The 25,594-nt window shown below is 41.4% G+C and overlaps 1 protein-coding gene across 2 annotated transcripts in view; it reads left to right on the top strand.

The window, feature by feature from the left end:
- The window catches only part of LOC148370276 (uncharacterized), a 78,932-nt gene that overhangs the window by 28,581 nt on the left and 24,757 nt on the right, over positions 1-25,594 (top strand). For both annotated transcript variants that reach the window (XM_088332759.1, XM_088332758.1), the window contains exon 2: positions 23,424-23,627. In XM_088332759.1, coding sequence (XP_088188885.1) covers positions 23,497-23,627 — 131 coding nt within the window. In that variant the 5' untranslated portion in view covers positions 23,424-23,496. The remainder of the gene's footprint in view (positions 1-23,423; positions 23,628-25,594) is intronic.

The raw sequence follows: 25,594 nt of genomic DNA, 5'->3' as shown, positions 1-25,594 counted from the left end.
TTGAGCACCCCCCAAAAAGGGTTGGTTACGCCCATGAGTTATGGCAGGGGTGTCAAACAGGCAGCCCGTAGGCCGGATCAGGCCCGCTAAGAGATTGAATCAGGCTCGCAGGACAACGCTCAGAGAAGCGCAAGAGAAAAACGAGCTGCAGGTTGAAATATGTCCTCTTGATGTTGCCAAAGCCAGGTGCCTCTCACAAAGGCGCTGTACTTATATTTATTTCTCTCTCTCTCTCTTTTCCTCCCTTTCTCTGTCACTCTCCATCCCTCTCTCGTTCACTCAATGTGCCTATCTTTTTCTTTCTTTGTTCATTTTTGTCTCTTTCTCTCTCTTTCTCTTTTTACCTTTTTTTGCTCTCTCTTCCTTTTTTCCTTTTCACAGTTTTTTCTCTTTCTCTCACTTGCTTTCCCTTTCTCTCTTTCTTGCCTTCTCTTTCTCCTCCTCATTTTCAATCTTCCTCTTTCCATTTCTCTTTTATTTTTTTTTCTTTCTCTCTCTTTCGTTCCCCCTCTCACTATTTCTCCTTATCTCTTTTGTTTCTCACATTCTCTCCCTCTCTCTTTTCTCTCTCTCCCTCTTTCTCTCTTTCTTTGTCTCTCCCTTTCTCTTTTTCCCTCTTTCTCTTATTTCTTTCTCCCTCTTTTTCTTTCTATTCTACTAGTCCGGCCCCAGAGAGAAGGTTTGTTCTTTCATGTGGCCCCCGAGTTAAAATGAGTTTGACACACCTGATTTATGGGCTATGCAAAAAATAAAAGTAGCGATCTCCAGTGGCAAATTGTAATGGGAAGAACTTCCTGAAACTGAAAATGTATGCTAAATACCAATGTCATTTTTACCAAAGACCTATATAGGGAGAGATTTGACTCAAAACGTTTAGATTCAGAAATAAATTTGCGATTTACTCAAGATCATCCGTAAGATTCAAAATTGCAGATGTATATTGCAGATATATTTGGGGATCTGCAAAAGACACGATTCACACCGGATTACTTGAATGGTCTCGGAAAAATTGGAACATTGTCTTTGAAAGGTCTTAAAAAGTGTTTGAAATTGTGCATGAAAATTGTGTACGAACCTTGTACATATCTCCCAAATTTTTATTTATACCTTGACCTTCCCCTCATTGGATGTAAACTCGCCATGGTGAAATTCTGTTGGCCTTTTAGTGTGCAGCAGCGATGCAAAACGCAGTTGGGCGGGTGAAAGCATCCGGATTGGATGAGAATGTGATGCACACACAACCAGCTGTTGGCTCTAAAAGAAGAAAACTGCGTTGCAGGCGGGAGAAGGGGGCAGATTAAACGGCAATCCTACTCATCCTGCCCACACATGCTTATCGCCCCCCCGCGTCCCTGTACACGCTCACACAAACTGCACTTTGTATATTCCAAGCTGTTATGTTAAATGATGCTGCCATAATAGGTAACAAACCTGGCTTTAGTTCCCAATATGGGCAGTGTTGAGGCTGCCAAAAGGGGCTGGGGGTAATGGGTGGTAGATGTGGGTGGGGGGTCCTTGACTGAAAAAGAACAAGTAACGATGAGCGCTTGTGGCAGAGCACGAAAGCCTGCACGAACGTTGATGCGAAACGATGCAAATTTCAACCGCCGTTACGATTACGATAACCTGTTCATATGATCTGAACTACTTTCCTTTACAAATTATTTTAACAATGACAAAGTGAATACGAATTATATTATTCACAATGAGTAAAATCCTCTGCCTGTCACAGACCAGAAATGGACACAGGACCCAATAGCGCCCGTTTTCTCAGTTTTTATTAATAAAGAGGGAGAGCAGGGCTTAATTCGACTATCCGATGGTTGACGGACAAGAGGAGCAGGAGATGCGGAAGTGCCACTTCCGTGTCTAGCGAGTAGGGTCGAAGACAGGCGGGAATTACAAGTCGCTAGCTGGGACTGGAAAGCGAGGGCGGTGTCAAGTTCGGAAACGAGTTCGGCAACAGGAGCCAGGCAGGTAACGTGGCAAAACAGATCGGATAACAGGCAGACAGAGCGAAGCAGAGTCAGGTCCAGGAACAGGTTGGCAATGAGGATCTGGCAGAGAAAAGCAGGGCAGGAACAGAATCTGACGTAAGAGCTCTCCGAGCTGGGGGCAACGGTTCGCATAACGATCTGACAGGGATCTTGGAAGTCGAATCAGCCAATCAGCTGTCCGGGCTGTTGTGGTGCTCTGAATCGGTAATCATGACAATACCAGATATTTTTATTGGTAATACAATATAAAAATATAATATATCTTATCTTATATGTTTGAAATCTCTTTTTTTTTCATACGTAATTTACTTTATTTTTAGATACCTGAGAAACCTTATGTCGATTAGGAATTTGTTATTTTAGGAAGGCGGTTAATGTGAAAAACTATCATGATTGCTGATTCAGGGCACCTGTGACTGCCCAGTTATCGCTAACAGCCCTGAGAGCTGATTGGCTCAGAGACTCCTTTTAAAACCCCGGCTTTCAAGAGGACGCCGTCAAATCGTTGCGAACCGATGCTCTCAGCTAGGCAAGCTCAAACCTTCAGACATTTTTCCTGCCCTGTTTTCTCCTACCTAATACCTGTTGACGACCTGTTTCTAGACCCGTTTATGCCCTGTTCTGCCATCCTGACATCCGACCTGTTTTACTCCGCTTCCTGCCTGATACCTGTTGCCGACCTCGTTTCTGAACTCGATACCGCACTTGCTCTCCCGTCCCAGCTAATGACCAGTATCCCTGCAGTCTACGATTATCCTCGCTTGACACGGAAGTGCCACTTACGCATTCCAGCCACCTGCTACCCGTGTCCGTCAATCATCGGATCATGGAAGCAAGCCCTGCTCTCCCTTTTTCTTCAATAAAACTGAGTAAATGAACGCTACTGGGTCCTGTTTCTGGTTCGTGACAAAAACAATCATTAAAATGAATTTAATGTTTAACCATCTGTATAACATCATCATTACTCATTTCAATGACTTTTTTTCATTTTAGCAGGAAAATAATCTTGAAACGACAAAAAAGACTTACCTCGTTGTATAATAATTTTGTCCAAAGCTTGTTATTTACAACCCTCTCGCTCACCCAATCAAATTGTTCTCTGTGCTTGGCTAGCGTTTGTGGGTAATTGCAGCTTGTTGCATGGGTTTTTGTCATAAAAAGTCTCAACAGTGAACATACCTTATTTAATGAACTTCAATATAAAGGATTCTTTAGGGATGTACAGCCAAAGCAAGGTCTGTAGCGCCATTAAAAAAAACTGAAATGTGCGAGACAGACGTAGTGAGAGCCCGACTACCAACACTTTTTCTGGGTGATTCCGTTTCACGAATTACGAGCCTTAATGGAATTTTGCAAAAATGTCTTTAATCTGGGCTAATTGGAATGATGGCTGCTTCCTCCTCCCTGCTATCTTGCCGACACCCCTCGTCGTCTCTGAACTACGCACTATGACGGTGACACGAAAAGTTTGGTGGGAACATGCGCATTGGGTTGCCAGGGAGATTCGAAGTGATAGCCAGATTGGGAGCGACAAATAGCAGCGCGTAATCTACTTTTTTGGGACTTTGCATGCTGAAAGGCCTATGTAACTAGAGGCAATATTCTCCTGTTCATCGTAACCTAAAACAGTCGTATGTTGAGACATTCGTAAGTAGAGGTAACACTGTATTTGTTGCAACTTAAGTGTAGGACAAATCTGTTGTTGGTGATGTGCAATAAACGTTAGAAGGTTCTATAACACAACATCTATTCTTCTATATTCATCTGACTCCAATACTGCTAAGAACATTTTAAATTATTTGACATACAATAAGTTATTTTAGAGTAACGGAAATAGTTACTTTCCCTGGTAACTATTATTCAGTTAAAAAGTTATTCCGTTAAAAAGTAATAACTATACAGTGTTCGTTTTACCTCTGAAAGGTGATGGGTCGCATGCTCAAAAATCTATGGGTCCCAACAGAAATCTATGGGTCCCTAAAATTTGGTGTTATCGAGGTTGAAATTCTAAATCGGCGACAAATATATAATATAAATCTAGATAGATAGATAGATAGATAGATAGATAGATAGATAGATAGATAGATAGATAGATAGATAGATAGATAGATAGATAGATAGATAGATAGATAGATAGATAGATAGATAGATAGATAGATAGATAGATAGATAGATAGATAGATAGATAGATAGATAGATAGATAGATAGATAGATAGATAGATAGATAGATAGATAGATAGATAGATGGATAGTTTATTCATCCCCGCAGGGAAATTCACATTTCCAGCAGCATCCCTGAGCTGAGAACAATACAATAATAAGGCAACAGGAATACAATATACAAATACCCAATGTGACGTGCTAATACCCACTGTAGCGTGTTGTATAGAGTATTTAAATAGTGCTACATGAAATACACACTGCAATAAAAGTACGGTAATATGCAATGTAGGGGGTGTGGTTTAATGTGGGCCTTTACTCCGCCGGGTGGAGTTAAAGAGCCTCATGTCATGAGGAAGAAAAGATCTCTTCAGTCTGACCGTGGTACAAGACAGTGACAGCAGTCTGTCGCTGAAGCTGCTCTTCTGTCTGGATATAATGCTGTGAAGTGGATGTGATGAATTGTCCATGATTGACCGCAGCTTTTTCTGTGCCCGTCTCTCAGCTACTGTTGTCAGGCTGTCGAGCTCTGTGCCCACAACAGAGCTCGCTTTCCTCTCCAGTTTATTGAGACGAGAGGCATCCTTCTTCATGACGCTGCCTCCCCAACACGCTGCCGCATAGAAGAGGGCGCTTGCCACAACTGTCTCATAGAATATTTTCAGGAGCTTTTTGCAGATGTTGAAGGAGGCCAGCCTTCTGAGAGTGTAAAGTCGGCTTTGACCTTTCCTACATAGAGTTTTTGTGTTGGCAGTCCAGTCCAGTTTGTTGTCCAGCTGCACACCCAGGTATTTGTAGGTCTGGACAAATTCTACACCTTCTCCTTTGATGGTTACAGGAACCAGGTGAGTTTTAGTTCTCCTGAAGTCCACCACCATCTCCCTGGTCTTGGTGGTGTTCAGGTGCAGGTGGTTTGCGTCGCTCCATTGGACAAAGTCCTGAATCAATTTCCTGTACTCCTCCTCCTGCCCTCTTCTGATACATCCCACAATCGCAGTGTCAACAGGAAACTTTTGCACGTGGCAGGAGTTGTACCGATAGTCTGATGTATACAGAGTGAAAGTGAACGGAGAGATCACGGTCCCCTGCGGAGATCCTGTGCTGCTAACCACAGTGTCCGATGTACAGCCCCCCTGTTTCACATACTGGGGTCTGCCTGTCAGGTAGTCCGTAATCCATTCTACAAGGTGTGAGCTAACTCCCATCTCTGTCAGTTTCCTACCCAGTAGCAGAGGCTGTATGGTATTTAATGCACTGGAGAAATTCAAAAATGTAATCCTCACAGCCCCCTTAGCCCTATCCAGGTGAGAGAGGGATCGGTGTAACATGTAGGCTATAGCATCCTCCACTCCCACCTTCTCCTGGTAAGCAAATTGCAGAGGGTCGATGGCGTGAAGGACCTGTAGCCTCAGGTGGCGCAGCAGCAACCGCTCCATGGTTTTTATCACATGTGATGCCAGGGCGACCGGCCTGAAGTCGTTGAGTTCCTCAGGTCTTGATTTCTTTGGGACTGGGATAATGCAGGATGTTTTTGACAGCTGAGGGACCCTCCGCTATTCAAGGCTCAGGTTGAAGATGCGCTGTAGAGGGTCTCCCAGCTCCAACGCACAGGCCTTCAGCAGTCGGGGGATACTCCATCTGGACCAGCTGCCTTGCTGGTTCGCAGCCTCCTCAGCTCTCCACACACCTGGGCTGCAGTTATCTTGAGTGGGGGGATGTCCTCCGTGATAGTGTCCAGAGAGGGAAGGACAGCTGCAGTACTCTGGGGTGAGGATAAGTTGGGGTGGTCAAACCTGTTGAAAAAGTTGTTCAACTGGTTGACCCCCCCCACATCTACGTTCACAGCCTCACCCTGCTTGATGCTGCAGCCAGTAATGGTTTTCATCCCTTCCCACACCTCCTTCATGATTTTATTCTGCAGCTTTTTCTCCAACTTCCTCCTGTACTGCTTCTTCCCTTCCCGGAGCTGGACTCTGAGCTCCCTCTGTACTCGTTTTAGCTCCTGCTGATCACCATCTTTAAAAGCCCTCTTTTTTTGGTTCAGAAGGCACTTGATGTCGCTCGTGATCCAGGGCTTGATGTTGGCATAGCAGCGTACAGTTTTTATAGGAACAACATTGTCCATACAGAAGTTAATGTAGTCAGTGGTGCAGTTTGCCACCTCTTCAATGTCCCCACTGCTGGACCCTAGCAGGACATCCGCAGGCTTTTGTGTCTCTGTCTGCTCTAACAGCACAGAAGCCAGTTAGTTCGACGTTAGCGTCCGGGATGCTAGACGTGAGCCACGTTTCTGTAAAGCAAAGCAAACTGCACTCCCTGTATATATTCATTCAGTTTTAATCATCACAGTTTATTGGTAATACAAATCAGTTATCACTTCAAGATTTTTCAGTTCACAACAATATTGTACATTATACGAAATAATATTGCTGAAATAATTATATTAATCTATTTTTTCATTCAGTTTTAATCATCACAGTTAATTGGTAATACAAAGCAGTTATCACTTCAGATTTAACAGTTCACAATAATGTACATTATGCAAAATAATATTGCTGAAATATTAATCTATATAGTCATGCAGTTTTAATCATCACAGTTAATGAAATGAAATGATCTGCATTTATATAGCGCTTTTCAAGTCAATGAAGACTTCCCAAAGCGCTTTACAATGTGCTTCACATTTACCCATTCACACACACTCACACACCAATAGCGCTGTGCAGCCATGCAAGGCGCCAACTTGCTCATTGGGGGCATTAGGAATTCATTGTCTTAACCAAGGACAATTCGAAAGGTAACACGGAGGAGCCGGGATACGAACCTGCGATCTCTTGATCCCAAGACGAGCGCTCTACCCATTGGTAATACAAAGCTGTTTTCACTTCAGATTTTTCAGTTCATATATTCTTCGTGGTTTGCTGTCCCATCACATTTGTAATGCCTTCTCAAGGTCCAATCCATTATCATCCTCCTCATAGTGTAACCAGATATAATTTAGTCCATTTTGGCAGAAAAGTCCTTTTCTTGCTGAGAGTATTCTTTTGTTTATTTTCTTTCGTCAAATCGTTCGGTTCAACACGTGTTTTCCTTGCCTCAGCGATCTTCCCAAGAATTTCTCGTCCGTTTTTTCGTGCCGGAATTATTGCACTTTCTGCATTATGTTTCGACTTATTACTGACACTGATGAAATTACCAATTTTGTGTTGATTTTCACCTAATACTAACTGTTTTTTCAGAGGCATACTTAACCTTCACCTTCACTCGACGACAAATACCACAACAATGACGTAATCTCGAAGCAACGAGATCTCGTTTGCCGAGATCAGCGTGCAGACGAAAACTCGAACCGCGAGACCAAAACAACAATGGCAGATCTGCCTGACGAAAAGTTTGGAGTGAGGCAAATCTTTGTTAAAAAAAAGTAATCGGGTAATAATGACAATTTTGTGTCAAAAAAAGTTGCGTCAAGCGGACGATGATTTGACACTATGCGTCCCCAGCAAAAACGATGCGTCTCGGATGCAGGGACGCTGGAAAACGAGAACACAGACTATAACTAAGTACTTTTTAAAGTAACATGCCCAACACTGCTTTTGGATGATGTTGACCTCGGGAACCTGTCAACCGGACATTCTGTTATTTCCTATATTTCATATTGACGATGTCTGTGTGTTTCCTGTTAATGCCCTTCCAACATCCATTTCAACCTGGTCCTCTTGGGAGGGGATTACCTCGTGTGCAACCCCTTCTCAAGCTTTTTCAATTTCCTCACGCTGAGTTGTTCCTTTCCCTCATGTAGGCTTCAGGTCAAGGATGGTGTAATAGTAGTCTGTTATCTGTACAGCCATCTGAGACTTCTTGTGATTAAGGACTATACAAATAAACAGGACTTGACTCTGTAACTGATCAAAAAAACTGAACCACTAGCACTTCTCCCACATCATCCTCGCTAGTTCTTTTGTTGCGACGACTGTGGTGCTCTCTTCTTCCCCTTTTATTATTTCCTTCTGGCTTGTCTTTTTCTCACTGCGACTTTTTCTCCGCAACTCGAGTCTCCTCTTTTTGGTGCTAGCTGTCGGATTGGGAGGGTTCCTCCAAATTGGCACACAGATGAATAATGCATCTAAAGCAAAGGCGGAGGGCTGAGGTTTGATGTTCTCGTCAGATTCTTCCCCCGCATTACATTTAATATTGGGAATTTTGGCGCTTCGGATGTATGTACATGTTTGTTGCTTATTTGACTGTTTGATTATCTGGTGTCCCTGGAAGGATGTGATACTGCAGCTCTTTTTCCCCTGCATTGTGCAAACAAAATCGTTCGGGACTTGTTTCTCTCTCTCGCCATACTTCCTTCTCAAAAAGATAAACTGCGTTATAAAATAAGCCGGGAGCGGGGCCTTCATTACAGTAATGAGAGGGAAGTTAACGCAGAAATGTACCGTAAACACAGAGAAGGGAGGAGAAGGAACATTCCGCAATCCCTTAAGAATTCATCTTAAATCCTGAGCGGTGCTTCTGACTCATTCGGCTTAATTAAAAAGAGTCTAGAGAGAGGAAAGTGGAAAATGGGGTCTTGGCATGTGTATTTTGGTAGGGCCAGCAGAGGAATGCACCATATATATATATATATATATATATATATATATGTGTGTATATACACAGTCGTATGCAAAAGTTTGAGCCCCCTGATCATTTTCAAGATTTTCCTTTACAAATCATCGGTTGTTCAGATAAGCATCACTGCCGCGGTGAAGGAGACCAGAGGGCCGATGACGAGGTCTGGCGTATGTCAACCTCTGTTGAAATGCTGTATGGACGACCTTAAAATTACAGCAGTAACCCATGTGAAAGCAAGATGGATCCTGAAGGCACTTGACGAGGTAGCAACCTGGGCTCGGATGAAATACAAGTCCAGAAAGTCAAGAAGCATGGTGATCAGGAGTGGGAAGGTCACAAGCAGGTTTCAACTTCGGATCCAAGGCAAAAACATACCATCAATCAAAGATAAGATCATCTCTGGGCGAGAGGGGCAGTGTTCTCAGCACAGTAGAGCAGGCTGATGAGTGGATGCAAAGGACTGAGCGATCAGGCCTACCAGGCAAGTTCAAGACTTGGTTGTTCCAGTACGATCTCCTACCAAGACTGCTGTGGCTGCTAACAATCTGTGAAATCTCTATGACGGCGGTCAAAAGAAATTGAGAGGAGGGCAAATAAACATCTCCGCAGGTGGATTGGGATTCCACCAAGCTTCACATCATTAGGGCTTAACATCAGGTCGGAGCAGTTGCAGTTTCCCCCGTCTTTAGTAGTTGAAGAGTTCAAGGTGGCCAAGTGTAGGGCTGTCATGATACTCAAAGGTTTCTGCGACGAGATGGTTAGGGTCGCGGGCGTGATTACAAGTTTGTGGCGTAAATGGGCAGCAGAAAGCTAAGTACATCAGGGACAAGGCAGGCTGAGGTTGAAAGATGTCATCGGAAATGCATGCATAGGGCGTCAGGGACTAGGGTCTACTAATTTCCAGCAATGGTCAAAAGCTGATCCAAGGCAGAGGAGAGACATGGTGCAGGCCGAGGTCCATCAACTGGAGGAGGAAGCTCCTTGTCAGTGTACGACGCCCTTCCAACACCAACCAACCTGTACAGGTGAGGGTTGAGGGAGGACCGACAGTGCAGGCTATGTGGTGGAAGAGGGACACTGGCGCATATTCTGGCAGGATACAAGACTGCTCTTAGCCAGGGCAGATACCGCTGGCGCCATGACAAGGTCCTCGGTACACTGGCTTACATCTTGGACCAGGAAAGGCGGAAGAAGCACCTACCTCAACCCAGTCCTATATATTCCATCCAGTTCGTCAGGGAAGGGGAGAGACCAGCCACCTCCAAGAAGACGAGGAAGAGCCTCCTGCAAACAGCACCAGCGTGGCAGATGAGGGTTGACCTGGGAAGGAAATTACACTTTCCCCGGGTAGTCCAAACTTCCCTGAGACCAGACATCGTCATTTGGTCAGAACAGGCTCAAAAAATCATCCTGATTGAGCTAACTGTACCGTGGGAAGAAGGATGCATCCAACCCCATGAAAGGAAAAACGCCAAATATCAAGAACTGGTCCAACAGTGCAGAGACAAGAGATGGCAGACCTGGCTATACCCAGTGGAGGTCGGGTGCAGATTCTTCCCAGCACAGTCTGTATGCGACACATTAACAGCTCTGGGAATAAGCAGAAGGGAGAGGAAGGCAACTGCCCATAGGGTGGGGCAATCCGCGGAGAGAGCCTCTTGCTGGCTCTGGAGTAGGAGAGAGGAGTTTAGCTGGGGACCAGGAGGAGATGGGCAGCGACTGGCCATCACTTCCCGCCCGCAAACTCGAGGGCGTTGTGGTTAAGGGTCGAAACGCCCAGTCACGGTTGGACATTTTATATATATATATATATATATATATATATATATATATATATATATATATATATATATATATATATATATATATATATATATATATATATATATATATATATATATATCCATCCATCCATTAGCTGTACCGCTTATCCTCAGTAGGGTTGCGGGGGTGGTAGAGTCCATCCCAGCCATCTCCGGCCAGGGGGACACCCTGAACTGGTTGCCAGCCAATCGCAGGGCACACAGGGACAGACAACTCGCTCGCTCATTCACAACTAGGGACAATTTGGAACGGCCAATTCACCTGAAATGCATGTTTTTGGGATGTAGGAGGAAACCGGAGTGCCCGGAGGAAACCCACGCAAGCACGGGGAGAACATACAAACTCCGCACAGGAAGGCCGGTAGCTGGATTTGAACCCACGCAGGATGTATATATATATATATATATATATATATATATATATATATAGAACTGTGCCTGTGGCTTCAATTTCCTCACAGTGGAAACTGACAGCTGAAATCTCTGAGCTAGCTTTTTGTATCCTTCCCTGAAACCATGATGTTGAACAATTTTTGTTTTCAGGTCATTTGATAGTTGTTCTGAGGCTTGCTACTTTTTAGAGAAGATGCAAAGAGAACAACTTGCAACTGGCCGCCTTAAATACCCTTTCTCATGATTGGCTTCATCTGTATATGTAGGTCAAGGGTCAGTGAGCTTACCAAACAAATTTTGTTTTCCAATATTTAGTGCGAAAGTAATTGTTGCACACTTTTTGCAAATCCGATGAACTTAATTTCACTTCTCAGATATCACTGTGTTTGTCTGCTATAGGATATATTTAACTGAAATTGCTGATCCGAATAACTAATGATTTATAAAGGAAAATCTTGAAAATGATCATGGGTGCCCAAACTTTTGCATACGCCTATGATATATATATATATATATATATATATATATATATATATATATATATATATATATATATATATATATATATATATATATATATATACATATATAAATACTTGGTTTTGTAAAGCCAACCCACACTCGGCAGAAGTAGAAACGCACACACAAATGCACCCCAACTCCAAAGAAATCCGTCACGCAACCTTTTGGGGGTTGCGAATGAGGCAAACGGGTGAAACATCCTAATTTGCTAAAATGCTAAAAATAATACAACCGTCTGCCTTTGGAGGACTTTGCAAACTCTCAATTGAGGTTTGGGACCGAAAAGACAAACAAAGGTTTCTAGCCCACAGCTACCGCGGCAGAGCTGCCAAACGTCCTCTTCTGAGACTTGTCATCTGTGGATTTTACTAATTTTTGGGGGAATTTCATGGCATCTCTTTTTTTTCCTCTGTGTTTGAAATATCCTTTAAACCAGGGATGTCCAATTAATTTAAGCTCAGGGGCCACATGCTAGAAAAAACATTCTCACAGGGGCCGGACTAGTCGAATAACGGGAGTAAGAGAGAAAGAGAGTGTGTGTGTGAGAGAGAGAGAGAGAGAGAGAGAGAGAGAGAGAGAGAGAGAGAGAGAGAGAGTGGTAGAGAGCGAGAAAGAAAGGGAATGGAAAAAGAGATGAAAAAGAGCAAGAAAGTGGAAAAGAAAGAAAAGCGAAAAACAAAGAGAGCGAAAGGGAGACACATTGATAAAGAGTAAAAGAGAGAGAGACAAAGGGAGATAGAGAAAGAGAAAAAAGACAGAAAAAGAAAGGAAATGAACAAAGAGAAGAACAGGGAAAGCAAGTAAAAGAGTGAGAAAGAGGGGAAAAAAGAGAAACAAAAAGAGGGAACAAGAGAGCCCTTTGAGACTCTTTATAATTCAGGGCTATACAAATAAAGATGACTTGGCAAGACACATTGATAAAGAGGAAAAAAAATAGAAAGAAAAAAGAATCAAAGAGAGGGACAAACGAAACAAAGAGACAGATAAAGAAAAAGGGGAGAGAGAAAAAAAGGAGAAAAAAGAGAGAAAGAATGAAAAAAGAAAGAAGGGAAAGAAAGAAAGAAAGAAAGAAAGAAAGAAAGAAAGAAAGAAAGAAAGAAAGAAAGAAAGAAAGAAAGAAAGAAAGAAAGAAAGAAAGAAAGAAGCGTCAAGTGGAAATATTTAAAACCTCACCACATTTTGTCCTGTGCTTCTCACCATTGACTTGTGGACCGGAATCCATCCCTTGGCAGGCCTGATCTGACTTGCAGGCCACACCTTTGACACCACACCCCTGCCCCAGACATACAGCGACGAAAAAAAATGTCTTAAATGATAAAAAAAGGGTTGTGGTTTCTTAAGTGCAGTCTTATGTAACGTGCAATAGAATTCATCATTTATTCACACGCACGTTTTAAGATACAGTAGCAGCTGACAAGGTAGCAAATTAGCGCAGCAATCATTAGTAAAACAACAACATGCAATCAATGTCCTAGTTATTCTTAATAAATAAAGCACCCAGGCAGCTACTGTCTGTATATGTATATATATATATATATATATATATATATATATATATATATGTATATATATATATATATATATATATATATATATATATATATATATATATATACATATATATATATACATATTTATATACATATTTATATCATGTATAGTTTAAAGGGACAGTGTGTATTTTTTAGCACCTTCTACAAAGAAAAAGCACAAATACATGAATCATATAAACTTGCGTTTTTAGATTGAGTGATTTGCATTGATTTCCGATAAAATGAGCCTCACCTATAGAGAGAGGACTTAGTGTTTGCCGTTGAACCCGGTGAAAATGCTGGGAGAAAAAAAATGAAGAAAAAACAGCGCGGTTTGATCATTTTGAATCCCTGTAGTTTGTCTTCCTCCTCGTGCTTTTTAGCACAAAACTCAAGTTGCGCGACACAATACATTCATATCTAATGGTCAAGTAATACACACTGTCCCTTTAAGGTTGTTTGACAAAAATGGAAATGTAGAAAACATGAGAATGATTCTCATTAGAGAGCCCGGCCAGAGTCAGGCCCATAGTGTCAGTTGTTAGGTTCGAGTTCGAGCCGGGCATCGCTCTCGCGGCCTTTTTTTTTTTCTTTTTTAGTTATCCACCCGTCATTGTTCTTTGTTTCGTTTTCTTTGTGGGGGATGTTGCGCAGCGCAACCTGCATCCACGCAAACAGTGACCTCGGCACCGCTTGGCCAAGAAAAGCGTAGTCGGCCAAAAATGATCCCTCTCCTCCCGAGTCTTCACAAAGAAGATTGCAATGGGCTTGGTCCCTCCAACGAAGTAGCGAGGGATTACTGTACTTCAGGTGCGGTTTGGATAAGGTGTAAATCAGGGGTCTCCGAGAGCAACTTGAAGGGCGCAGAGTAACACTAAGGGCAATTTATTAATTTTCCATCATTCTGATATTTTTCGTGAGAACTGACTTTTAATCATTACTAATTATTCAGAATGATTTAACAAGGGGGCAGCACGGCAGTGTAGTGGTTAGCGCGTGTGCGGCACAGTTCTGAGGTCATGAGATCGAACCTACCTACCTTCTTCAACACAACTGTGTTCTTTATTCGGAACATTTATAGTTCTTTGACATACCTCACCTTTTTTTCCGGAAATAGTTACTTTCCCTGGTAACTAGTTAGTTTTACTATAGAGTAAGCATACCTGTCAACCTCCACGGCTCCATGCGCGTACAAAACTGTCGTATTTTCCCGTACAAAATACAAAATAATCGTACGCTATATATTTTTTTTCTGAATGATGCATGATGGGTAATACCCAGGCGGCAGACGCATGCGATTGACAAATTTGTGTTTTTCCGTACAGATTTCCTTGTACGTCATACTCGTCTTAAAATGCATAAAAAACCGTACAGGTTGACAGGTATGAGTGAGTCAGTTACTAACTCAGTTACTTTTGGAAAAATTAATGAGTAACTATAACTAATTGCTTTTTCAAAGTAACGTGTACAACAATATAGAGAACGCACATGAGAATATTTCAGTGACTATGTTTACATGAAAGGAAAAAGCCAAACTGGAATCAGAGGTAGGAACATTGGAGCAAACCAAATGAATCATTTACTTGCTGTAAGGTGGTGTCCGTAATTAGAAAATGTTGTACTTACTAACGCCCTCTTCTGTCTGAAATAATCATTGCAGCCTCTGTCGAGCTGCCAGTGTGGCACGTGGAATTAATTACATGGCTTTCTTTCAATCTTTTTTGGGGGGTTAGGTAGGCATTTGGACTGTATTTGAAACACAGTTTTTCTAATGTGACCATTTTTCATCCTAGAATAACCTTAAATGACAAAGAAATGACCCCGTATACATAACGTTTGCGTGTGTACTGTTCACTAAGATGAATCAGCAGCGCTGTCACAACGCAAATAAAAGCAAGGTGTGTACAAGTGCTTGAAATCTTTGAAAATACTCAAATTTCAATGTTTTTTTTTTAAGGACTTGAATGTGCTTGAATTTTGGGTGAAGTGCTTGTAAATGCTTGAATTCATTGCCATACTTCTCAAAAAACCTGCCGACACTGCCCTCTGGTGGCCTCGCTTTGCCATTGCATTTATTCTTTCCTGGTGATTAACGGCAGTTGGAATCAGTTTGTATTCAAGTGATTATGTTTTGGCCATTTCATCTTTTTATTAGAGTATTAGTTTCAAAATGTAATATGAAATATAAATGAATGTCTCATCATCTCATTAGCTGCACCACTTATCCTCAGTAGGGTCGCAGGGGTGCTGGAGCCCATCCCAGCAATCATCAGCGGGCAGGGGACACCCTGAACTGGTTGCCAGCCAATTGCAGGGCACACAGGGACAGACAACTCTCTCGCTCATTCACACCTAGGGACAATTTGGACCGGCCAATCCACCTGAAATGCATGTCTTTGGAATGTGGGAGGAAACCGGAGTGCCCGGACAAAACCCACGCAAGCACGGGGAGAACATACAAACTCTGCACAGGTAGTCCAGTAGCTGGTTTTGAACCCACACAGGAGGTTCCCGAGACCTTAAACCGTGCCACACGCGCTAACCACTGCGCCGCCGTGCTGCCCGTAATCGAATGTATATATTTTTATTTTTGTTTTATTTTTGTTTATTTTTTTTTTTTTTAAACGAGAGCTCAGTGTTTCTGATCCAAGACTATCTATCATAGCAGCATTGCTCCCTTTTGTGTGTGTATTTATGCCCTTCAGTATGAATCTTCATAGAACTTTAGCCATTCCCGTGTATCGTCTACACCTAGCTGACTCAAGTTGTCAGGAAACCAGTGCAGTGTTTAAAATTTCAGTTATATATAGTGTTCTATTTTTCAGCCCACATGTATGTAGGCTCAAAATAAACAGCCCACAAAGGGAGTTAAAAAACTAATTTTCGGCTTTGATTGAGGATTAGACCGACGGAGGCCGTCTGCACCTTAGAGATACGGAAAAAGGAAGCCTCAAATATTGCCGGATCTCCATCCTATGATATAACACTTCACGCAATGCTGTGTGTGTGTGGTGGTTGAGTGGATCCCTAACCACAAAGGTAGTAGGGGCACGATTTCCTGTGGCACAGCCTGGATGCGCCCATCCATTCCAGGCGTGTGTGTGTGTGCATGTTGGAAAAAACATCGCTTACATTTCACTGTAATAAAAAAATTTGGATTTTGTACAAAGAGTCCGTAAAAATAAGCATGACCTGCAGTCTATTCTTTTTTTTTTTTGTCAGTAGTCATTTCCACAACGGCGAAAAGCCAATGACACTATTTGGCTGAACAGCATAAGAAAAACAAGATTATTGGTTTCCCAGTGAGGAGGAAATTTTCAAGTTTGCGATACTGCAGCAGAGCCATCAACATTATGAAAAAAATCCTTCTTGCCCCAGCCACCACCGCTTTGACCTGTTGCCCTCTAGTAGGCGATACAGGTCCCTTAAATCAAGGGGCAGCTTCTTCCCCAGGGCTATCACCACCCTAAACAAGCGCACAAAACAGAGAAAATGTATTTGGACGCTGCCCTACTTACGAACGAGATCGTTCGTCCTGTACTCGGTAAAAGGTGCAAACAATGCAAAATCAAACTTACAACAATGTCCGGAAAATTGTTGATATCCCGAAAAAAAATTTTCTTATCTACCGTTTTCCATAAGTCGAATGGTCGTAAGTAGGGGAGCGTCTTTATCTTGCAACTAAATCAGCACTATTTCTGTTGCTGATAAATGTTGTTGAACTACCTTTAATTGCACTACTGTTGTGATGCACTGTTCTTTCATTGCACTATTATTATTATTATTATTATTATTATTATCATTGTTATTATAACGTTAAAAAAGTCCCGTACTGTGTAACTTGGGCCAGTCTTCAAGCACTGCCTTGTAAATATTTTTGCCTATTTATCATGACAGTCTTTTCTCCTATTTTTCTCCTCATTACATGTTTGTGTCCATCCGTCAGATAAGAATTTTTTTCTTCTCTTTTTAAGGATCACTCCACTAGAGAAACAAGTGGAAAAAAATGAATATAAATAAAATATAAATGAACAAAAATAAATAAATACTTCATATAGGGTTTTAAAATTGCAGCTACTAAATGATATTGCACCTATTCATTGCACTCTTGTTACAATGCACTGTGCTTTTTTTATTGCAGTATTATTATTTTTACAACTTAGGCCAGTTTTTCTAAGAACTACATTGTAATTATGTTTTTGCCTATTCACTCTGATAGTCTTCTATCATTTTGTTTTTGTCTTCAAAGTCTTTATATTGCATGTTTTACCCTGGAGTTCCATGTGTAATGTATTTTTTTAAAGGGTTTCACAGAGTTGATATCAGTATATTCTATTCTATTCTATTCTATTCTATTCTATTCTATTCTATTCTATTCTATTCTATTCTATTCTATTCTATTATGTTCTATTCCCTACTCTATTTTCATAACGACAGAGAGATTGTGATTAAAATATCAAAGAAACGACCCGGACGTACTTCTCCGAGCTTCTCTTTGATGTACTCTGTCCATCACAACCTCTTATACTAACTAGCCATCAGACCGCTGTGGTCTTCTTCACTTCTCCCACTTGGGTCCCGAACGGCTTTTGTGGGTCTCAAACTGACCTCATTAGGGCCCTCCGCTAATGACAGTCCGTGCCATTACGGCTATGCTACCGAATGTGAGCGTGATTTGAATCGTACGCTGTTGTGAAAAAAAGACATACGCTGGAATGAAAACAGCCGCCTCTCTAAATAGCAGCGCCCATCTTGCGATTCCTCTCGTTTCTCTTCTGTGTGCCTGGCATATTCTCATCTGAATTTTTCAAAGAGCGCTGACGAAACAGGCAGAAGCGACGGACCGCCAGTGACCTCCTTCTCGTTGCCGCATGCTTTTTTTCTTGAAACATTCTTGCAGGCTTCCCTGCTCCTCTTCTCACTGTCTTCATCTCTCACGAGCACCCAACCCATCTCTGCAACCCGAAACCCCCACAGCCACTTTGGCGCGTTCTCCTCCGTCCTCGCATCCTTCCACCTGTCAGGCCTTTAATCCCGCCCATTTGTTCTGACGTCTCGCAGTCTCCCAGGCCGCAATTCACAAACTCACCTCTCCTCCCTGTCGGATCCGTAAAGTGCAGCTTAATTCATTCTCCGTGCATCGCCAAGCATTTCTGCAGGGTTTGGGCCGGCTGCAAAGGGAGAGAAAAGAGAGGAAGAGATCCAGAAGAAGAAGCAACGGGAAAATGGGACACAGGGGGCGGAGGGAAGATGCGTGTTTTATCTCCAAGAAACAGAACGCCAAGAATGTTTCACACAGTTTTGACCTCTTTGTGTTGACTCCGTGGTTTGTTGTCTTTCTTTACAAAACCGCACTTTTGTGTCGTTGTATGTTTTCGTAGAGAAATAGAAATGTGACTACAGAAGGAGCACTTCTGTGAAGATAAATTTTCCTCCTGACGACAATGGCTGTGTTGACATTTTTAGGTCTTTATTGTAGCTTTTTTGAAAAGCCTTCTGTGCAATATGCGTACACAAGGACAAGAGTCGAACAGTTTCAAATTGGATTTATTTTGAGTAATACATAGAGACACAGAGTTAATTGGTAGTGACGGTCCATCTCTGTCTTCTTTTCTATCCGTCCACCCATCCATGTTTTTTGTGGCACTTGGAGGCAATAAATATGTCACACTTTCCCTTTGAAGCCCCATGTCACAAGCTACAGGACCCAATAGCGTTCGTTTTACTCAGTTTTTATTAAGAAAGAGAGCAGTGCTTGCATCCACGATCCGTTGATCGTCGACCACGGGTAGGAGATGGCAGAAGCGCGGAAGTGGCACTTTCGTGTCGAGCGAGGGTAGTCTGTGACAGCGAGAAAACAGGTTGATGGCCAGGACGGGGGAGCAAAACAGAAACGAGTCCAGAAAAGAGGTCGGCCACAGGTATCAGTGAGGAAACAGGGCAAAACAGGTCGATGGCCGGAACGGAGGAGCAAAAGCAAAAATGGGTCCAGAAAAAGGTCGGCAAATAGGTATCAGGCAGGAAAACAGGGCAGGATAATGTCGGAGAGTACAAAAGCTTGCCTAGCTGAGAGCAGGCGGTCTGACGGGTTCCTTTCGGAAGACGGGAGTTTAAAAAGAGTCCAACAGCCAATGAGGTCCCGTGGCTGTTGGCGCCAACGGGGCAGCCGCAGGTGACCCGAAACAGTAATCATGACACCCCAAAGTGTAATATTCGACCACTAGTTGTTCTATCGGCGCGAACAAGAGCCTGTGCCACAGAATACAGTGTGGCGGCATCCTGCCGGACAATAATGGCAGCAACATACGAAATACAAATTCCTCAAACTGATTTAAAAAAAAACATAAAAATTATTATTGCTATAATAATTTTTGTATTTTTGCCTATCATTCCATTGAATATTTGTTTTTTTTTACTAGAGTTTTTTTTGTTCCCCTAGGAGGCACTATAAATTAAACACTGTCTCTTCAAATGTCAAGTCAAGTGAAGTTATGTTTATTTGTATAGCCCTTAATCACAAAGAGTCTCAATGGGCTGCACAGACCACAGATTATTGCAAACCACAGAATATTATGACACCATCACCTGATCTAAAATCTACATGAGGGCAAATAATACACAGATACACAGATATTGTCAACATAAAATATAGGTTATTCATATGCTATAGAATATAAGTGTGTTTTAAGTTTAGATTTAAACATTTCCACTGAGGTTTCAGATCGAATCTCAGGGGGAAGAGCAATCCACAGCACCAATGTCAACTGAAAAAAAGACAAAATGGATAATGAAATGTTGACACTGTTTTGTCCTTGCTTTGTGGTTCAGTTATTGAATCGCACATTGCTCTTTTGACCAATTCGCCACCCCCTCCCCCAAAAAATAACATGCTTGTTTAGCCAACAATTTAGACTTTTGTTTTCCTTGTAAAACGCAACTAATACAGATGAAAAAGACCGTATTGCTTGTGAAAACAAAACAAACACACCTCAACACGTCCAAGTAGAAAAATGTAGTAGGATACTGTATGTAAAATCGTTATCTTTCAAAATGAAATTTTGATCATTTTAGATGTCCTTATACTATATGTATAAAGCATTTTCTTATTGAAAAAATAAAATGTAAGACTTTTCAGTGTTTTTACAATTAATTTAAGATATAACTTGTTATTATTATTATTATTGTTATTACAAGGTTGAGGAAGAGGGTTAGATAGACTCAGTCAACCAATCAAAAAAGGCATTTTACTAGAAGATAAAAATGACCTAGCACTGGTGAGCTATTTTCAGAAGAGATCCATAGGCAACTCAGCAGTCTGTCAAGAACTGCAACAGGATTAGGACCCAGATGCGTAACGTTTCTCACACAAGCTTTATTTTACGAGAATTGGGCAGTCATGCATATTAATACAAACGCCAGAGACCAACGAGATTGATACCAGTTACACAAGCCGATATCGGACAGATGGTGTCGATACCAGACAGGACGGGACTGACAGGATAGATAACAGATATAGGAGACTGGAGACAAAGATCAGACAGAACGAGATATACGGGAATGATACCAGACAGTGGAGACCCGAGACCGATATCAAAACAGGACGAAATAGACACTATCGATACACAAACAGGATAACGGGCAGAGTCAAAACACACGCCTTGCGGGTGCAGAGGTTCGTTGACGGACTGACAAGAGGTGAGTGAGAGCACTGAGCTTAAATAGGAGGGAAGCCAATCAGTCAACGAGCCGCAGCTGGCGCCAAACAGGCGGGGCCAATTAGGCGCCATTAATGAATCGCATGAACATAATCTCAGCATTTGTTATCCCCTTCAGATTCAGATTCAGATCTACTTTATTGTCATTCTAGTACACGTGTATACAGAACGAAATGTCGATGGATCCGACTCCCACAGTTTCCCTCAGTGACCTTCAGTGTACAGATATAAATAAAGCTGTATTGTGTTATTTACCATAGTGCCGATAGTGCAAGAAGAGACGCTAACCAGATGTGCAAGATGGGCAGTCAGGTTAACAAGTCAGGTACACAGTACCATTATATTGTAAACAATAACACTGTAAGTAATAACACTGTAAGTAGCAATAGTGCAGAGATCAAATGTGCAAGGAGTGGCAAGCTATAAAAAAACTGCCACTAGTGCAAAAGTCAAATTAGCAGCCGTTTAGATTTAAGTTAACTATATGTTAGATTGACCATTTAACAGTCTAATGGCCAGGGGGACTAGACTATTGCGGAGCCTGGTGGTCCTGCACCGCACACTGCAGTACCTCTTCCCAGAGGCTAGCAGAGTGAATAGTCCATGATGGGGGTGAGAGGGGTCCCCGGTAATGTTCTTAGCATGGGATAAGCAGCGCTTCTGGCCAATGTCCTGAATGGAGGGAAGTGTAGTCCCGATTATTTTCTCCGCTGTCCTCGTTACCCTCCTCACACTACCCCAGTCGGTAGCGCTGCAGCCTCCACACCACACAGAGATACAGCTGGTCAGGATACTCTCTATGGTGCCCCTGTAGAATGTGATGAGGGATGGTGGGGGCAGGTGGGCTCTCCTCATCCTCCGCAGGAAGTACAGGCGCTGCTGTGCCCTCTTAACCAGAGATGCAGTGTTCACGGACCAGGTGAGTTTGTTTGTGATGTGCACCCCTAGGAACTTGATACTGCTGACAACCTCCACAGCCTTGACGGATTAGGATCATTGTTGACTTGGTATTTGTTTGAATCATTATTGAAAACATAAACAAAAAACATAGAGTAAACATAAAAAAAAAAAACCTACTACTTAAGAGCACTTTTCCGTGAGAGGCTGAGGCAGGCACTCTAGCACCACTTTGTGTCTCTCTGTGCATGACTTTTTTATTTTTGGAGTATCGTCATTAAAAATGTCCACAGCAATATCCAGGCCCCATGTGAACATCAATGATGTTAAGGCACCGCCAGCACACTGAGCCTGCGTCTGCTGCAAATGTAGCCTTCTTTTGAACCTTTGATTCAAAATCGAAAGTAGGTTATGTCTGCGTATGCTGGCTCGCCTGCTGCACATCTGAAAGTGGGCGTGTCTCTGCGTGTTGGTGGCCGATTCAGTCATTTCATATTCATTTTTAGTCATTTATGGATCAAAAACAAAATTTTTAAATTCTAGACGCGAGCCCACAATTTTTACTTGTTTTTATTAGCCTACGAAGATTTTGTCCCAGTTTATATATATATATATATATATATATATATATATATATATATATATATATATATATATATATATATATATATATATATATATATATATATATATATATATATATATATATATATATATATATATATATATATATATATATATATATATATATATGCACTTTAGTCTCCAAGCACTACATTGTAAGTGTGTCATGATAGCTGATTCAGGGCACCTGTGACTGACCAATTGGCGCCAACAGCCCTGAGCGCTGATTGGTTCAAAGACTCTTTTTAAACCCCTGCCTTCCAAGATGAAGCTGTCAGACCGTTTGCGAACCTATGCTCCCAGCTAGGCAAGCTCCATACCTGTTTCTGGACCCGTTTCTGCCCTGTTCTTCCATCCGGCCCATCAACCTGTTATGCCCTTTTTCCTGCCTGATACCTGTTGCCGACCTTTTTTTCTGACTCGATACCGCCCTTGCTCTTCCGTCCCGGCTATTGACCAGTATCCCTGCTGCCTACGATTATCCTCTCTTTTTTCTCTTTTAAGCCTATCACGTTTTACCCTGGGGTGCCATTTCCAATCTCGTTGCATATAATGATTTACCACCTTGATATGAATGACAATAAAGACAATACAGTTCATCCTAATAAGGTTTGTATAAAGCGTTTCATTTGTTGCAGCTCCAAACATGTTTTGTTGTTTTTTTGTCCAGTATGACTATTAACATTTTGGGTTGCCAACCCCTGGTTTAGAGGAATAGATAAAAAAAATAAAACTAGTGCGTCAAATTACTTTTAATGGATCTGAACGCAGGCTATATGAGCCATTCGCCAGTGAAATGCTAAACTCTGGGGAGTTCTGTTAGTTCTGCAGCTAAATCTCTTGACGTCTCAAACGAGCATGGCGAAACTTTGATCTTTTTTTAACAACAGGGAGAAAAAAAGTGTCAGTAAAACCGTTTCTATCTTTTTCGGCATGCACATCTTCACTACCTGTTCTATTTTTTGAGAATTTTTCTCTGTCAGTGTCAAAAATAGCAACACAAATGTCAGGAGGCGACAGTGACAGAAAGCCAGCGGCGGGCCAAGCGCGCAAAGCCGTTCGCCGTCTGCGCCTTCTTTGTGTCTTATCTCTGCCTCCTTTCATTTTCCGCATCTTTCTTCCTCCTTCTGTCTCCGCAGGATCTCCTGAGCCGGGCTAGGAGTTTGAGCCAAAAGCGGAAGCGAGTGGGCGCCGGCGGAAACATCTTGTGTCATGGCTGACAGCGAGGAGTCAAATTTGGAGGAGCCCCCGTACAAAAATCTGCTGCTGCTGGGCGCCATCGCCGCCGCTTCGGCCTTTGTGGTCACCATTTTTATTGTCCTCGTCTGCGTGGGCTGCCAGAGGTGAAATAATAACGCTGTTACAGATTATTCAAAGACAGCCCAATTGAAATGAAGTGAAACTGTCAGTGTATAGAAAGGGAAATTAGTTCCATGGGGCACAGTCTGTACTACAGTTCACACATCAGGTGTCACACCAACAGATCCTGTTTTGGTTGTACATCACTTAAGAATCCTTTATATGGAAGTTCATTAAAGTATATATTCACTGTTGAAAAACCTAAATACGAAAATCCACAAAACAAACCGCAAACACCCCAAAACTCTAGCAAAGCACCCAAAGCAATTTGATTGAGTGAGTGGTAGGAATGGGCAGAGCTATACACGAAGTGTGTGCCCCTCGTGCTCTCGCCCAGTGACGGCTGCACTGAAGGTAAATATGTTTATATCCTTGTTTGCAATATTTTGGAAACATTTTTACTAAATAACTCTGCTTGCACCTAGTTTTTAAACAATCATTTAGAACAAAAATGATGGTCAATATGAGCCTTAACTCTTAAATAACTGCAAGAGGGAGACACATTTTAAGAAGCATATTCATATTGATATGGAACACAGGCTCTGGCAATATTATATTTTATAGATTTTATCAAATTATCCAATGTCACACAGAAGAATAAGCCTTTTTCTGGAGAGTGAGTTTGACGGTTTTGTTGAATTTGTCCTAAAATATAAGGTGTGGCTCTCTCAAAAAAAAAAAAAAAACTGGCTCTTTGGGTCAAAAATGTTCCTTAACCCTGGACTAACCCAGGCTTTACATCATCAGGATAATAACAATATTAAATTTCCATTTTGATTATTGCCTGCATGTGAACCAGATGTTTGATTTTGCAATAACAATTTTTCACAACATTTAAAGCCTTAAACTCCTTCATGCTTTTCTGTTGACTTTAGCCCTTCCAAACACGCACAGGTCTATTAATAAAAGTGAGAGTCATTGTAAATCCTCAGAGGTTGGAGCTCAGGAACTGTTGATATAGAGCCCGGCAAGCGGTAGGCAGAAGCACAAAAACAACTTGTTTAGCCTGTCCGGTATATCTTTGGATGTTTAACCCGGAACAAGGTTTCATTATAAGCATCAATATTATTCTCAAATTGCTTCACACTTCTTTTTTTATTACACATGTACTGCAAAAAATAAAAGAAAAACAATTGTGACTGAAAAAATGCTTTTATTACACTCGTATTTTATTTTGCCTCGCAGCTATTTGAAATTATGAATATAAAATGAAACGCTACCGTAATGGATTGGTTGATTGATCGGAAGATTGATTGATCCGTTTATTTGTTATTGAGCCGACCAGAAGAAAATATCATTTCATTGAAAAAACAATGCGAAATGTATTGTCACGAAGCAAAACAACACTCACTGTACGTCATCATTGTTATGTTGAGTATATCATCATAAAAAAGAAAAGAAAAAAAACAACAAAAGGATAAAGAATCCATTTAAAAAAGAGTGGGGAGAAGAAAACCTTGAAAAATAATATACAACATTTTTTCCTTGGCTTTTTCACATTTACCCAAACAAAATAGGTTACAAGTAATGACAATTATGATAATAAAAATAGTGATAATGATGAAGATGATGATAACAATAATAATGATGCGGATTATTATTATGATAATATTAGAAAAGAAATTGTATATACATTTAAACAGCTTCCACTTAAATGGTTAGATTATAATATACAAGATATAGGTGTGCTTCTCAAATATTTCAATTTGTATAACTATTAAAATATTAAAAAAACTCTTTATAAAATAGTTTAGAATCATTGGAAATTATTTCTTTATATTTTTTACATTTATGTGACTAAATGTTGGTTGCTTACATACAAATCACAAGTATTTTACTCTGATTAAAGTTATCTAGGTTAGTCTTGTATACAAAATATATAGGAATGATTGGATTTATTTTACTTTTTTTGAAATAATGTTCAATTGAATCTGAAATACAAATTTAAGTT

The sequence above is a fragment of the Urocampus carinirostris genome, chromosome 3 (assembly GCF_059441175.1).
Source record: "Urocampus carinirostris isolate Australia breed hairy pipefish chromosome 3, RoL_Ucar_1.0, whole genome shotgun sequence".
In the NCBI taxonomy this organism is placed as follows: Eukaryota; Metazoa; Chordata; class Actinopteri; order Syngnathiformes; family Syngnathidae; genus Urocampus; species Urocampus carinirostris.
Note: the sequence above shows the minus strand (reverse complement) of the source record. Positions and strands in the feature narration are given on the sequence as shown.